General features: G+C 41.1%; 1 protein-coding gene across 1 annotated transcript in view; it reads left to right on the top strand.

Moving 5' to 3' along the window:
* Nucleotides 1-10,669, top strand: part of LOC145407499 (glycerol-3-phosphate acyltransferase 4-like) — a 35,494-nt gene extending 24,825 nt beyond the window's left edge. Inside the window, exons 3-5 of the mRNA XM_080278427.1 lie at nucleotides 6,934-7,042; nucleotides 8,201-8,388; nucleotides 10,498-10,669. Coding sequence (XP_080134553.1) covers nucleotides 6,934-7,042; nucleotides 8,201-8,388; nucleotides 10,498-10,669 — 469 coding nt within the window. The remainder of the gene's footprint in view (nucleotides 1-6,933; nucleotides 7,043-8,200; nucleotides 8,389-10,497) is intronic.
* Nucleotides 10,670-15,124: the final 4,455 nt, after the last annotated feature.

Genomic DNA, 15,124 nt, shown 5'->3' with positions numbered 1-15,124 from the left:
GCCGTAAGCTATGCTCTGAATTCTTGACATGACTCATTTGTCATATTTTTGGACTCTAAGTCAGCCCTTCAGGAAATTGCGTCTTGCATTACTGATTCTAATGAGATCCAAGGCCGCATCAATAATAAACTGCATTCGTGTAATAAGTCCTTCACACTGATTTGGATGCCTGGTCATTGTCGTAATTACGGTAATGAGCAGGCTGAGTTACAGTTGTTGCAAAGTTGGCTGTAGAGCTTGAGGAAACCCAGGACGTTCGTTGTGATCTATGGTCGATTCTCTCCCTTGGAAAGAAGTCAGTAAATCTTCTGTTGCTAGCTCAATGGACCAGACTCAGTAGATTAAATTGCAAGCCACTCCTTGGCGACTAGAATTTTCCCAACCATCCCAATCTCCTGGAAGAGAGGGTTTTGGATGAATAATACAATTTTAACTCAAGTGTTACCATATATTAAGAAGCAATTTCCTCTACAATGATACCTCCGCAGTGCAGTGTTAACTATAGGTCATATCCTGCGCTGTCGGCGTTGTATTCATGAACGTGTTTCGCTTATAAATTACTGCGGAGCAGCGAACGTCCTCTTCACCCTTTTCACTGTCTTGGGTGATGTGGATATTGTTATGGCTGATAAGTTGATGGCTTTCTTGTGGGAGACCAGACTGATCAGAGTGGTCTGACGTTTTATTATGCTGAATATAGTTTATATCGACAGTTAATGTGCCTATAATGTATAATTTATTTAGGATTGAGAGTTGACGTAATTGCATTAGTTCCTGCTTTCTGACATTTGTTTCTTATATTGATGTCCCGTATATTAAGCCACATGCCTCGCCTGACGGCCATCAGTTGATGAGTGCAAGTGTCTAGTACAGAGAAGTATTGGGCATTTGCAGTCAGTGTTCTGTTGGGTGATTACGAGCAAGTGTGCGAAGTTTACTCTCAGTTAAGTTTGGAAATGAGCAGCCCAGCCCAACCTGGTCTCATATCCTGGAAGTTTGATGCTATTCGATCCGACCTGATTTAGGTTAGGTTAGGTTAAGGTAGGATAGGTTAGTTAGAGTTTCTGTAAGTACTTTTTGCTGGGAAATACACTGAGAACAGTTACAAGAGAATCATGTGGTGAGCTTGTGAACTATGACCCGAGCATCACCCATGGCTTAAACGTCTCGCAAAAAGGTCGAATAGCAATAGACATCGGGAATATGCGATCCGGCCCAGCCCAACTGTCACGTTAAGCAGAAGCTAATAACTTTACTCCTACGAGAAGTAGAATTGAAATTCTTTCTACCTGTGATACAGTTATTCAATAATTTTTTTTTTTTAATCAACTAGAAACTCAGCGATAATGGGATAGGAATCCCTTGGAATCTTCTGTTTTCTAAGGGAGTGTTCGACTCTAATCGGTGAACGCCTGGTTTGCAAAATCAATTTAAAAAGATTTTCCGTCATAACACTGTTTTTTTGGCATCAGCTCTAGCAATGGAATATTGGAGATTCCGCCTATAATTTGTATTCAGAGGGAATCTGTGATAACATTGCACTCGCTCACTCGTCACGCACTCACAAAACTGACTATACTGGTATATTTCACTCTTTTTACATATGTTAGTGTTTTGTATCTGTTGTTATAAGTTTTCTTAAGTAGGTTCGACAGTTGACGTACATTGAATAGTTCCTGGCTCATCTGGTTCAGTTTGATATATTGATGCCCTCTACATTAATTCATATGCCTCACCTGACAGTCAGCAGGTGGTGAGTGCAGATGTGTAATGTAGCGAAGCATTACACATTTGCGGTCGATGGAGTTCTGTTGGACGGGATATTTTTTTGCATTTGTGTCAGTCTTTTGCGAATGTTTAATTGATTTAGCTATTTGTTTCTTTAGGTCTTAGTGCAGGATGGAGATTTGTTTATTAGGTTCTAGCATTGGTTTATTTCGTGTTCTAGGGCACATTTTTGTAGCCAGTCTGTCTCTTTTCTTAGTTCCTCATGTTCAAATATAAATATCAGCAGCAGCCGTTTGAGTGTCCACTGCAGGACCTGCCTATCCCGACAGAAGTTGGGACGATACAGCCAATGTGTATCTATACCAAGTAGCTTAGGCTGTCTGGTAGAGATTGTATATATATATTTTTTTTAATGCGAGGAAGAAGGAACCAAAGGCCACTAGCCCGCAGTAACTGTTCCTTCCAAGAGAAAAACAAAATACAAGTGAGAGCCATAGTCAAGATCCGTTCATTTCGAGATGTCTGGACACACTGTTTTGTTTCTGGAGATCATAGGAAGCAGGAAATACATACAGAGGGAGACAGTTCCAAAGCTGACCAGTTGCATAAATGAAGGACTGGGAGTAACGGTTAACTCTTGCATTAGAGAGTTGGACGGAAAAGGGATGAGAGTTTGCTGCTAGTCGGGTGCGTAGCCGTAGAGGTGGAGGAATGCATGCAGACAGTTCAGAGGAGCAGTGAACACTGAAGTAGCGATAGAAAAGAGATAAAGATGCAACAGTGCGGTGAAGAGACAGAGGTTGTAGGGAGTCAGTAAGAGGAGGAGAGTTAAGGAGACGAAAAGCCTTTGACTCCACCCTGTTGAGAAGAGCTATATGTGCGGCATGACCCCTAGTGTGGACAGGGCTTATGGCTAGCATGGGCTGTCCATGCAGGGTGGATTGCCCAGGCCGGATAGGGCTGTCCCACTCTCGCTCCTCCACGCCCTGCTAGACTTCCCCACTCGTCCTACTTACATACATTGCTCTAGTTTTTTCTAAAATCGTTCTTCACTGCAGGAACGGCACTCATTCTACATGGTTATTTTTGGTCATAACACCTGTTTTCTGTGCCTTAGTTTTCCCTGTCTTCGAGCCATTTACATATGTTGCACTTATGTTTCTAAAATCTTACTTCATGGATTGAATGTTAGTCCTTACTTTGGTAACAACACTTATCTACACTGACATTTTCCATATTTTTCCGTTTCATTTAGGCGCACGTCACCCTCTATGTGGTACCTTATGTCCCCAGGCATCGTCTCCCAACTCAACAGTGATGACACTATCACCTCTAGTTCCCTCCTGACCGCACTTTCACTCAATCCCTTCCTTGGATGAGTGGGCGGCTTGACATGGGTGGAGGTGGCACGGAGCGGGTGAACAGTAGTGGTGGCAAGTGTATCAGATGATGCAGAATCAGAAGTCATAATTCCTGGCCCTCACACGATGCATGACGGACTGCCAGTGCCATCCACCCGCTTCCCCTATGCTTGTTTGATGCAGTGGTGACGAAGGGAAGTGGCAATCACTTCAGACTCTGGCATGATAAACAAATCAAAACAAAACAAAACAGGCAATTTCCATCAGCATGGTTTTTCTGTACAATAGATTTCCAATGGCCAGTGCCATCGGCCGTCCTTTAGGAGTTAAACTTCTGTCAACATCTTATCAGTAATTGCTACCATGACTACTATAGTAGGACTCGCGCACGTTTGCGGCTGTGGTGTGGCTCGCAACTGTGTACAATGGTGCCATGTTTCCCCAACTTGCGATGTGAAACGGAAGCTATTTATGTACAAGGCATCACAAATTCGATAAATTCAGATGAATAAAACTTACACTTGTGTATTTTGATGGATGAATCAACAGTAATCTTATTATGCATAAAATATTTATACAGTAACACAGAAACATGGCATACATATTGTACAGTGTTGCTAAAAGAAATTGTAGTCACTTTTAATGGTTTTTAGCGTAGTTTTAGGGTGGGTAATAATATCACAGTTATGGATATAAGATAATGAGCCTGAAAAAGAAAAATATGCCAATATCCAAAGTAAAAGAAATAATTCATGTAATTCTTCTGAGTGGCAACACTTACCAGTCTGGCCTACGGTAAAGTACCTTCGTATACCCAACCATAGCTTGTACAGGTGTTGCTAGGGAAAAATGCTCACATTTACCGGCTTTTACCATAATTTTAAGGACGAGGAATAATCACATTTATAATCATAAGCTAATATGTAGGACAAAATAGTAGGCATATGCCAATACCGAAGTAAAAAAAAAAAAATTATTCACTCGCGAGCGGCAACACTTCCACACCCAGTCGGCGAGAGAGCGAGAGAGAGAGAGAGAGAGAGAGAGGCAGGAGAGGGGCATGCATTGAATGCATTGTCGGCATCACTAAATATAACAAAACCAAATTAACAAATGAAAGCACAATTATAAATAACTTATAAAAGAATCAAAAGTACTCAGGGTGGCTCACATTTCCCGCCAGGAGAGCGAGAGAGAGAGAGAGAGAGAGATAACGGTATAGAAAACGTGGCAACACTGTACACAGGTGCGGGCTACACCACAGCCGCAAACGTAGGCGAGTCCTACTATACTTAGGGATGTGCTATAAGGTATAGTCACATGTGCAACAAAATGCTCGCTAAGTCCATCTTTAGTCTCAGGACTGCAGTAGGAAGGGGTTGCAAAGCAGGTTTTGAGGTGTGACAATATGGCCACTTTAACGACCATCGCAAAATGACTTCAATTGTATTATCATCTTGGAAGCGGTGTGACAAACCTACTCATGAAAAGTAAGGCTATTGTTCAAGTCACCATGGCTACAAAGTTGTTATGGTTGAAATGTCCGAACTGGTGAGAAATAGGCAAGTACCGAGCTTGACTCACCTCTGTTATAGCCTGAGTGAGTTGCCATGTAGTCCAGTAAGCCATAAAATGAATGTATCATATTACTTTTGATAATTTTGATTTAATCTCTCTCTCTCTGTCTCTCTCTCTCTCTCTCTCTCTCTCTCTCTCTCTCTCTCTCTTCCCTTAGCCATTGTCGGCCATGCATTTGATTTTAGCACCAAGAACCAGTTTTTCTAGAGATATTTGAGCCTTCCTCTGGTACTAATGCCAAGGCAAATGGACTAGGAATTGCACAGATTTAATTCATAATAACTACCGTTCCTCTTTTTCTGGGCTCAGTCTTGGGGTGTGATGAGAGATACCAAGTATCCCACAAAAATCTGATGGCGCTGCTCCTACAAGAACCTTTGTGGTGCATTATTAAAAATCCTGCTCATGAGGTAAGCCAAAGCCCCTTAAAGCTGACTCATATGAGGTAAGCCGCATGCCATCGGTTAGACCTACAGACTAAAAAAAAATAAAAAATGCTATTTAAGTGCGAAACTACTTGCATAGCCCCCACTAACAAGAGTTGCGAAATCAAGTCGCAGAAATATATTATTTCTTTCTTTCATTACTTTCTTTCTGTCTTCATCAGTCATAACTTCGAAACAAAAAGGTGTGCTCAAGCGTGCTACACTCGGAGACACCTCACAACATTCAGGAATGTTCCTCTCATACTAAAAGCAGCATTCGAGCTAAATAATGCAAAATAAAGCCTAAAAGCTTTCTCTAACGATCGGACGTCCTCTCAGAATACATAAAACCCCAGAGATTCATATTGCCCCATTCTGCATAAGCATCGTACTTATACTGTATCAGTATTTGTGGTGGCAATAATTATACAGTTAAAAACTCTATTATAAAGTAGGTAATAATGTTTTGTAATTAGCTTGCAAATAAAATTATGAACAAGAAAACAGTTTATTCTGAAAGTATAAAGATATAGGAATGTAATAATTGCAGAAACATTATGGAAAAAAACACAGAAACAAGAGTGCATTTGGGATAGGAGGAGAGTCAGACTTTTATACTGATTAGTACATTCCACACTGTACTCACAAAACATTTGTAGCAGCTGGATTGTAGTAATGGGTATGGAAATCTAAATCTTCTTCCAACTCAAATGCTCTCTTGTTTCTGCATTTTTCCCACCTGTATAACTTAAAAGTAATTTTTGAATCTTGCATTAGCAGGGTTCCCGGCGGTCCTGGTAAAGAACATTGACCGTGAATGCTGGCATTGCCTGTGACGCTGGAGAGGTGGGGGGGGAGAATATCACCCCTCTGTGGGAAATGGCCTTTATTGAAACTATGTTCCTCTTTGGTTCCATTTCCTCATGGATATATTCCCCATAGACCTATTACTCCCACGGACCTATTCATTTCATGGACCTAATCACTCTGGACCTATTTCCAACTACCTACTCACCACGCCACCCACCCAAACCCCTTCATCCACCCACCTTGCCCACCCACACTCACCAACCCATCTACCCATCCTGCCCACCACTCACTCACCTAGGCTTCCCCACCCTGCCCCACCACACCCACCCAACCCTGCTCACTTACGCCACCCGTCAGTCCACCAGTTGATATAGTGACGATATACCGAATTTTTAAGTTGTAATATTGATGTGATTGCAGGAAAATAAAATGCTATATTTGCCACCAACTTCACTATGTTGACTTCATTAGTTCTGCTTTTGGTTATCAGGATCGTCACTTCCGCAACTTTAAACCATACCAATAAGTTCACCGTCTAGTAGTACTGTACTCATTAGATTGTCATTAACTGTAATACCCATCTATTTTACTCACCAATTTTATGTCTGCATTACTAATCTGTTTTACTTATGTATTCGTTTTTTTTTATTAAATATATTTTATCAATCTGTTTTACCTATTTTTACTTTTTTGCTTCTCTGTTTTACTTTTGCTGTCGACAAACTTTTCTTTTCCGCTTGACGTGTGCTCTACGAGTTAATGATTATCTCGATTAACAGTGAACACCTCCAGCCTCAAGTTAAAATATTTATTTCATTCTTGTTGCTACCAGGTAACTTTGTTCAAATTAGGGGCGCACCTATGTACAGAAGGCACTAATAATGCTGGATCGAACCCCTTCAGTGTGAAAAGTCTCTACTGAGCACAATTTAACTGCCTGGGGAAAAAGAATAACCCAGTGAATTACGTCACATAATTCAAGGGGTTACATATACTCTTGCCACCAACAGTCAGTCTTTTTCTCCTGACAGATTGAAGAAACATGCAGACAATCCGGATTTGCCTCCCATATTAATCTATCCCGAGGGTGTCTGTGTTAATAACACCTCTGTGATGCAGTTCAAGAAGGGCAGTTTTGAGGTATGGTTTACCTCCGCTTGTGGGGTAGATGTGGATGTGGTTGAAAAGATTAGGAGAAATACACTGAGGTGGTTTGGACATGTGGACAGAATGGAGAATGAAAGACTGACTAAGAGGGTGTATGTAGGTGAGGTGGAGGGAGGGAGAGGGAGGGGTAGACCGAGGATGAGGTGGAGGGATGGAGTTGAGAGGTATATGAGGGAGGGGGGGGTGAGTTGGGGGGAGGGGAGTCAAATGGTGGGTGACAGAGTGACTTGGAGGCGTTTTGTCTGCGGCCACCCTTTGCGGGATTAGGGCGTCGGGCTATAGATAGATAGATTTACCTCCCCTTTTCCGTCTGTCGGTCTGTCTGTTTAACTTGCTCTTTTTCTGCATCTTCCTCTCCCCCCCCCCCTATTCTCATCGTCTATTGATTTAACGTTACTAGGTCTGGACCCAGTATGGTCGGTGCTCTATCATTTTTCTTTCACGTCTCTTTTTTTCCCCTTTTCTTTCTCACGTGTGAATGATATGTCTGTGGTGTAGTCCAGGAAGTGTACTTTCAAGTTAGGCTGTTGACAATACTCCAAATCTGTCTTGGTTAAATGCTTTTATTTTCTAGTCTGATTAACAGAAGCAGGATGAAGGAGGGAAATACAGTACTACTTGAATATAGAAATGGGAATGGAAGAAACGGCTATACAGATGAGATGTGGAATTACTGACTGGATAAAGGGAAAAATAGTGAAATTACATGGCCATTTTCAAAGCATACTTATTAAAAGGGTGTTTCAACCAGTGTTTGAGAGTTGGAGTGAGGATAATGTTGAAAACAGCAGACCATTTCATGTCGTACTGAAGAAAGAAGGTTGATCAGTAAGTTTGTGAGCAGAGAGAGAGAGAGAGAGAGAGAGAGAGAGAGAGGGGGGGGGGGTATGTAAGAGTAAAGTTGCCTAAAAGTAGTTAAGTCACGGCCATCCCCTGTCGAGGGGTTTCTCTTGAGGGTAACATGGCACAGATGATAGTTATGTTTGTTCTTCTAGAACAACATAAAGCATTGTGATCTGTCAGCACATTACTAGTTATGTTGGAAATCAATGCAATAAATCTTCATAAGTCGTATCTGTTATATTTATTTCGTCGTTAAGTTCTTGGTCAACTTTTTACAAATTTTCTCAGATTGGATCCGTGATTCACCCAATCGCCATACGTTTTGACGCGCGCTTCGGCGATGCGTTCTGGTGGCAGGGCAAGTTCTTTTACTACTGGGTGTATATGATGACATCATGGGCAATTGTCTGCAATGTCTGGTACCTTCCACCCATGACCAGGCGTCCATCAGAGTCCGCCATTGCCTTTGCTAGCAGGTATGAAACTCTATTTGTTGGTGTAGAACTTTTTCCTTAAAATGACCCAGATTTTTGTCCTTTTGCAGCTTGCTTCACATAGCTCAGTGGCACAAAAGGACAATGCGGTAGCTCTATATCCTTTCCACAGCACTTCTTGATGGTTTCCGTCATACTGTAGCATCAATCCCTTGTTATTACTCAGAATTCAAGATGAAGAGATGGCATTTATATGCCAGGTTAGTGTAAAACGAGAAGAGCATAGTCTTATCTCCCTGATAAATGATGATGTAATTTTTAGTACATTCTTGCTGGTACCAGACGATTTCATTCTAGTCAAGATAGGTTTCTCGTACTTAATGTTGTACTAAGGTTGTCTCTAACTATACATAACACCTTCAGTGCGATAAGTCTCCTCGAAGGTGATTAAAGTCATCAGGAGACAGCAAGAATGAAATTTAAAAAGGCATCCCGATTTCAGTGGAATAAAGATCTGCTCGTATACTGTTTTTACCGTAACTTGCCCTAAAATTGCCATCTCTTCACCTTAAAATCTAAATTTTAACGTGATATTAGCACAGTGATATGGCGCTAGTCGCTTAAAAATGCAGTGGTGAAGGATGTAAAGACATAGCAATTTTTTTCCCTATACTTGATTTATGTGAAATAAAAAAAAGGAAAAAATTGGGACAAGTTAGGGTAAGATCACTGCCCACTGCCTTGACTTAAGCAGATCTTTTAACTTTGACCAGATTTTGTCTTTTCTGCAGCGTAATTCACGTAGCTCAGAGGGTGAGAAAGACAGTACTGCGCGTCTGCATACTTCCCATAGCATTTCTTCATGACTGTTATCATATTCTGGTGTTACTGTGTGAAAGAAAATACTGCTATTCTATAATCTTTTTCATAGCATTTCATCGTGACTAGCATTATAATTCTGGTGTCAATGTGTCAAAGACTGATTCCACATCCTTTCCATAGCATTTCCTCATGACTAGCATCATATTTTGGCGTTGCTGTTTAGCTACAACTCAGCATTCAAGATGGAGAGACGGCAATTTAAAGTGAAGTAAGAGTAAAATTAGTGTAGTACTGTAATATGGGATAAAGTTTCCAAAATTATTCGTATGCATTTCAGCTATGTATAAAGGATATTTTTCTATGCAGCTTAGCTAAAACTGGGTTAAAGGACGCCAGGAAACGCCCTTCTAAAATAAATAAAAATAAAAAAAAGTGGCGAGGTACTCTGAACGTACATGGTATTATCATCTACTGTGCATCCTACTTTACTTTATTGTGTTACAGTACCTCGTTTTAAGCTGTTGAGTTTTTGACACTTTAGCCGGGAATCGAACTCGGGACCTCTAGATATAATCCAGGCACGGTTATCACTACACCACGTATGTACGCAATGTGTGTTTCTCCAACATATAGAAAGGCGCTTGTGCTGGCTGGGATAGATTAAAACTGCCATGTCACTTGTCGAGTTGCGTGGGGCTAAGCAAAAATTATTCATGACTGAAACATGTGTCCCATAATGAATTCTGTGGTTTTTGGCTTTTAACACGCGGCGGTGTGGTGATTACGGTGCCTGGCTTCTATTTAGAGGTCCCGACTTTGATTCCCGGCTAGAGCGTCAGAAAATTTCCACATGATTATGTACACATATGTAATGTGCGTTATATATATATATATATATATATATATATATATATATATTAGTTATCCACAGGAAATATTAGTGATGCAGTCCAGTTGAGTGAGGTCATTTGGGCTGTTAGAGGAGCTGGTGGGGGATGACAGGAGGGTCATGGTTGTAGCGTAGAGGGAAGAGTGGTTACAGGCAAACCAGGGAAGACTTGAAGGTGAGGTCCTGCGTGGAGACCTACCTACAAGACTAGACAGAGAAATGAGTCAAGATCGCGAGACAAGGAAAGCTGCTGTTAGAGGAAACGACCCATGCTGGCATGTTTAGGTAAACGTAAAAATAAACACAAACGTTCTTGATTCCACCAGTTAAGAAAGAGGCAGCATAAAGTTATTGTGGCGATAACGGGAATACATTTGCGTTAGTTGCAAGGATATTACAAAATGTAAAGGTAAACATTTACGACGATTTTCCCCCCACAGAGTAAAAGCTGAGATCGCACGACAGGCGGGTTTGGTTGACGTGACATGGGACGGATTTTTAAACTGGAAGCCGGTGAAAGAGGAGTGGCTCCGGCTGCAGCAACAGGAGTTTGCAAAGCACCTGCAACCGCACACCACTTCAGCCAGAGAAAAGGAAGAAAAAATGCATTAGAAATACACATATTTCTGGAACTTATTTTGGTACAGTAAGTATCCTTTACAAGTTGCTCTGTTTCTTCGCTTGTTCTATGTATGGTCAACTTTAAATGAATGAATAATTACTTAATAACGTTGCATTCTCAGGCAGCATACCTATAAAGCTGATTTGCCAATTTTCCTCAATATGTTTTGGATCACGTCTCTCATTTATAATGAGTGTCAAAAATCTATATTTCCTCGGTATTTAAAGTGAGGATCGGTTGAAAAATATTACATCTTTTTTTTTTCATACAACTGATACTGTATATTCGGGGAAGGTAAAAAATGTTGCAAAAATGAAATTTCATCAAGAAATATTTTATGACAATGAATGTTGTTGCTGTAACCCCAGGAGGAATCCCCGGCTCATCTAAATGTGAATCCGGCGGACGAGGCTGAAGCTGCCTTCTACTGCAGGCCAGCGTCTTCCAAGCAGAAGATTTGGAAGGAGATGAGCCGTATGTGTATAGCCGGGGTCCGGAGCCACACTGCCACACCGGTGCCACCAGGGGAAGACGTCTCTCACCATAACCAAACTGGTTGTAAAAGTAAAGGAGAAAGTGAAAAAAATAAAGCGACCTGTAACGAGGTAACATTAGCTATTAATGGCAACTGATCTGTAATATATTTTGGATTTTCTATCTAAACAATAGTGGCACAGTAAACCTGTAATAATTTTTACCTATGAACTTTTATAAGAATTGGAACCGTATATATATATATATATATATATATATATATATATATATATATATATATATATATATAATATGTGTGTGTGTGTGTGTGTGTGTGTGTGTGTGTGTGTGTGTTGTATGCCCAGTTGTAACAGAAATGCTTTTAATTTGTGTTTGATAAAAGTAGGGCTTGCAGGATATTCATATGAAGTCTGTGTTGTGTACCTTAAACTCAAAAAAGGTGTTGGTTATTAGCCTTTTCACTTTGGTGATGTGTTACGATGTACTCTTGTGCCTCCAGACATATTCATTCGGCTTTTGGAAGATCTTTTGGAGTAAAGGGATGAGTGAAGGTTATATCTAAATTCTTAAAAAAATAAATAAATAAATGGATAAAAGACTTAGGAGGTAAAACATATAATGCGTAACCGGATTGAAGAGGTTTATATGATATTAAGTATCAGTGCACACCACAGAAAAGAAATTTATAAATAAAAAGCAGAGTTGGACAATGCCCGGTGGTCTAGTGATAGAGTGCGTCAATCATGGTGAAGGCTGTGCCGTAAACACAGTGATCTGAGTCTTGTAGATGTGGCTGGAAGGTTTATTTACCATTTATAATTGTTCCTTGGCGAAGCTTCGTCTCCTACCATTCAATCATCTCTAATACGGTAGCCCAACCTTGGACTTTTATGACTCGTTTTCTTATTAATGGTCGGGACGCCTCAGTGCGAGTGAGGGCCTTGTACTGGTTCGTTTCCAAAGAGGTTACTGAAGACTTTGAAATCATATACTGCCACCAAGTGAACTAAGCTGGTCATCTACTTTCAAATGTACTGGAATGTGATGTTTAAACTCACTGTTAACTTCGAAGGGGCAAATGGGATTGTCTGTTACTGTTTACTCTTTCCTATTTAGAAAAAGCTATATTGATCTAATTAATGGCCTTATACTCAGTTTTTTTTTTTTTTTTTTTAATCGAGGCGAAGATGCAGTTGACAGAATGATTATGATTGGCTGAATGCAGCATTACTTCATAATCTCTTTATTATTAATTGACAACATATATCCGATGTGGAAATTTGGGTTAGAAAATGTTATTTGGACATGTCGCATTTAGCCAATCGTCACCAACCTATCAAGTGCATCTTCGCCTCAGTTAAAAAAAAAAAAAATGAGTATACTCCAAAACTTTAATTCGTGAAGGAGTATAAAGCTCCTATCTTTTTTTACAATAATTTCTGAAGCAAGAGAAGAAACCATACCGCGCCTTGCCTCAGTGTATCACTACTGGCTGCACTGTGTACTGTAATGTGGGGTATACTCTGATCAAATCTAGAAACCGCTGGCGTCCCACGAAATACCTTTGACAATTATGAGCTTGTCTCACCTTTCGTGCTGTAAGGTCTCAGAATATGGCTGTAAAACTTGGTGTCCCCAACACAGTCACCTCCCTCTTGTATCACCAGATAAGACATTAATTCTATTACAGTTTTTCTAGACTTATTTCCACATTGCCATTCTTATAATCCCTTTGATTCTGGTGATGTGATTTTTACTTAATTCTTATTGTCCCTACACAATTGTACTTAGTTTTAGGACGGACCTTCGAAGTGATTCAATTGTATATAACCTTCATTAATACATTCCATGCCAAAGGCCTTTTGTAAAATGAGTAAAATCATCTGAAAGTACTAAGAACAATGATAAAAATGCGTCACGATATCAAGAGACTGATGTTCCAAACTGATATAGCTCACTGCTATGCAAGGACATCCATGAATAGATTTTTTTTTTTTATTAGTATTTTTACCGACGATTAGAATTTTTAATACATTTATCTCTTCTCGTTCAATGAATCCACTCGCAAAATCTGAGATGCATCTATTTATCCATCTATCTACCTACCTACCTACCTGTCAGTCAATTAATCAGGCAGTCTATCTGTATTTAAAGGGGTACCCGGGAATTGCCAGGTAAAGAGCTATGGCACCTGACCCTCGGAGGTCATCTCCTCACCCCCCCCCCAGTGGGTGGCTCACAGGAAGCACGACCTGTCTATAACTTAGTCTGGGTAAAGGTATACCACTGCAATGTTTCGTTTTTAAAGTTGAAAACTATAATATTACCACTATTATCACTGCCTCTGTCATCAGTACCAGTATCATAACTACTACAGTGGTCATCACAACAATCATGACAACTCTCATTACTACAACTGTCATCACTGCCACTAACAACAGTAATATCGTCACTACCACAGTAAGTACTATCGTACCAGCCACATCACTTACTCCAGCAACACTGACCATATTATCAAGCTCACCAATACGTGTTTGTGGGGGGGGGGGGTGTTTATGCCCCTTACTCCTGGTCCAAGGGCAGGAAGGGATCTTCACTGGTACCATTCTGCCTAAACCTGGCTACGGAGAGGTATACCGCGATGCAAAATATCGCTTTTTAGGTAAACAACTTTGGTCATAACGCACATCCTACCTTTTTCCTTCTGTCAACCCCGCGTTCATTCTTTAATAACGTTATCCTTTACGTTCAATTAGCTGACACTATTTACATAACCCTCCCACCCACACCACCCTCTCACCTGTGTCACACCACCCTCTCACCTGTGTCACCCACACCACCCTCTCACCTGTGTCACCCACATCACCCTCTCACCTGTGTCACCCACACCACCCTCTCACCTGTGTCACCCACACCACCCTCTCACCTGTGTCACCCACACCACCCTCTCACCTGTGTCACCCACACCACCCTCTCACCTGTGTCACCCACACCACCCTCTCACCTGTGTCACCCACACCACCCTCTCACCTGTCACCCACACCACCCTCTCACCTGTGTCACCCACACCACCCTCTCACCTGTGTCACCCACACCACCCTCTCACCTGTCACCCACACCACCCTCTCACCTGTGTCACCCACACCACCCTCTCACCTGTGTCACCCACATCACCCTCTCACCTAAACCACCCACACCACCCTTTCACCTATACCACCCACACCACCCTTTCACCTATACCACCCACACCATTAACATCAGCCTCTCACCTGTGCCACCTACACTACTGTATCGTCAGAGACGATAATTATGTAGAATTAGTGCAGTATATCCTATTGGGGGAGGTGTTCTGTTACTTTTGTAACATTATTTTACCGGTATTTGATTTCATTTAGATTATATTACATGAAGATTATATTACTTTTATTTCATGTAGTTTTGTATGTGATTTTTGTTTGTTTGGTGGTTGTTTTAATATTTAGAAGTACGATCTGGGCAGGCAAGCTCATGACTAGCGAAACGCTGTAGTTTTTGTCAGGCGTGGAAGGCGGCTGCTCTGTGCTGGTGATTTCTGTGTAGAAACTAAAGTTTGTGCATAGGGATTCGGGACTTGTACGATGAACAAAGACATGTTTAAGCCAATGTATTGATCTTAAGAGAGTTTGTGGCAGTGAATAGTATGAACGCAAGGTTGTGACAGCGGTAAATGCGTTGAGTGAAATAGTGCTGTCAATTCCTTGCGGTGCCTTGCAGGCATGGATATCAAATTATGTATTTTATGTATGTAAAACGCATTGTGGTAATTATTCCGTATATGGGTTTCAGTTGGTGCTAGGAGTGATCCAGTGCTTTGATGGGTCTCCAGTGGCTGGAGGTACCGTGCAAATTCTATGTTTACTGCACTGTGCTGTATTATTGTACACTTTCAGCGGTTGCCTTACGTGTGTGAT

Source organism: Coenobita brevimanus, chromosome 73, assembly GCF_032717465.1.
Source record: "Coenobita brevimanus isolate Jiangsu-jjx chromosome 73, ASM3271746v2, whole genome shotgun sequence".
Classification (NCBI taxonomy): domain Eukaryota; kingdom Metazoa; phylum Arthropoda; class Malacostraca; order Decapoda; family Coenobitidae; genus Coenobita; species Coenobita brevimanus.
The sequence above is the reverse complement of the archived record's forward strand: the minus strand, read 5'-3'. Positions and strand labels throughout refer to the sequence as shown.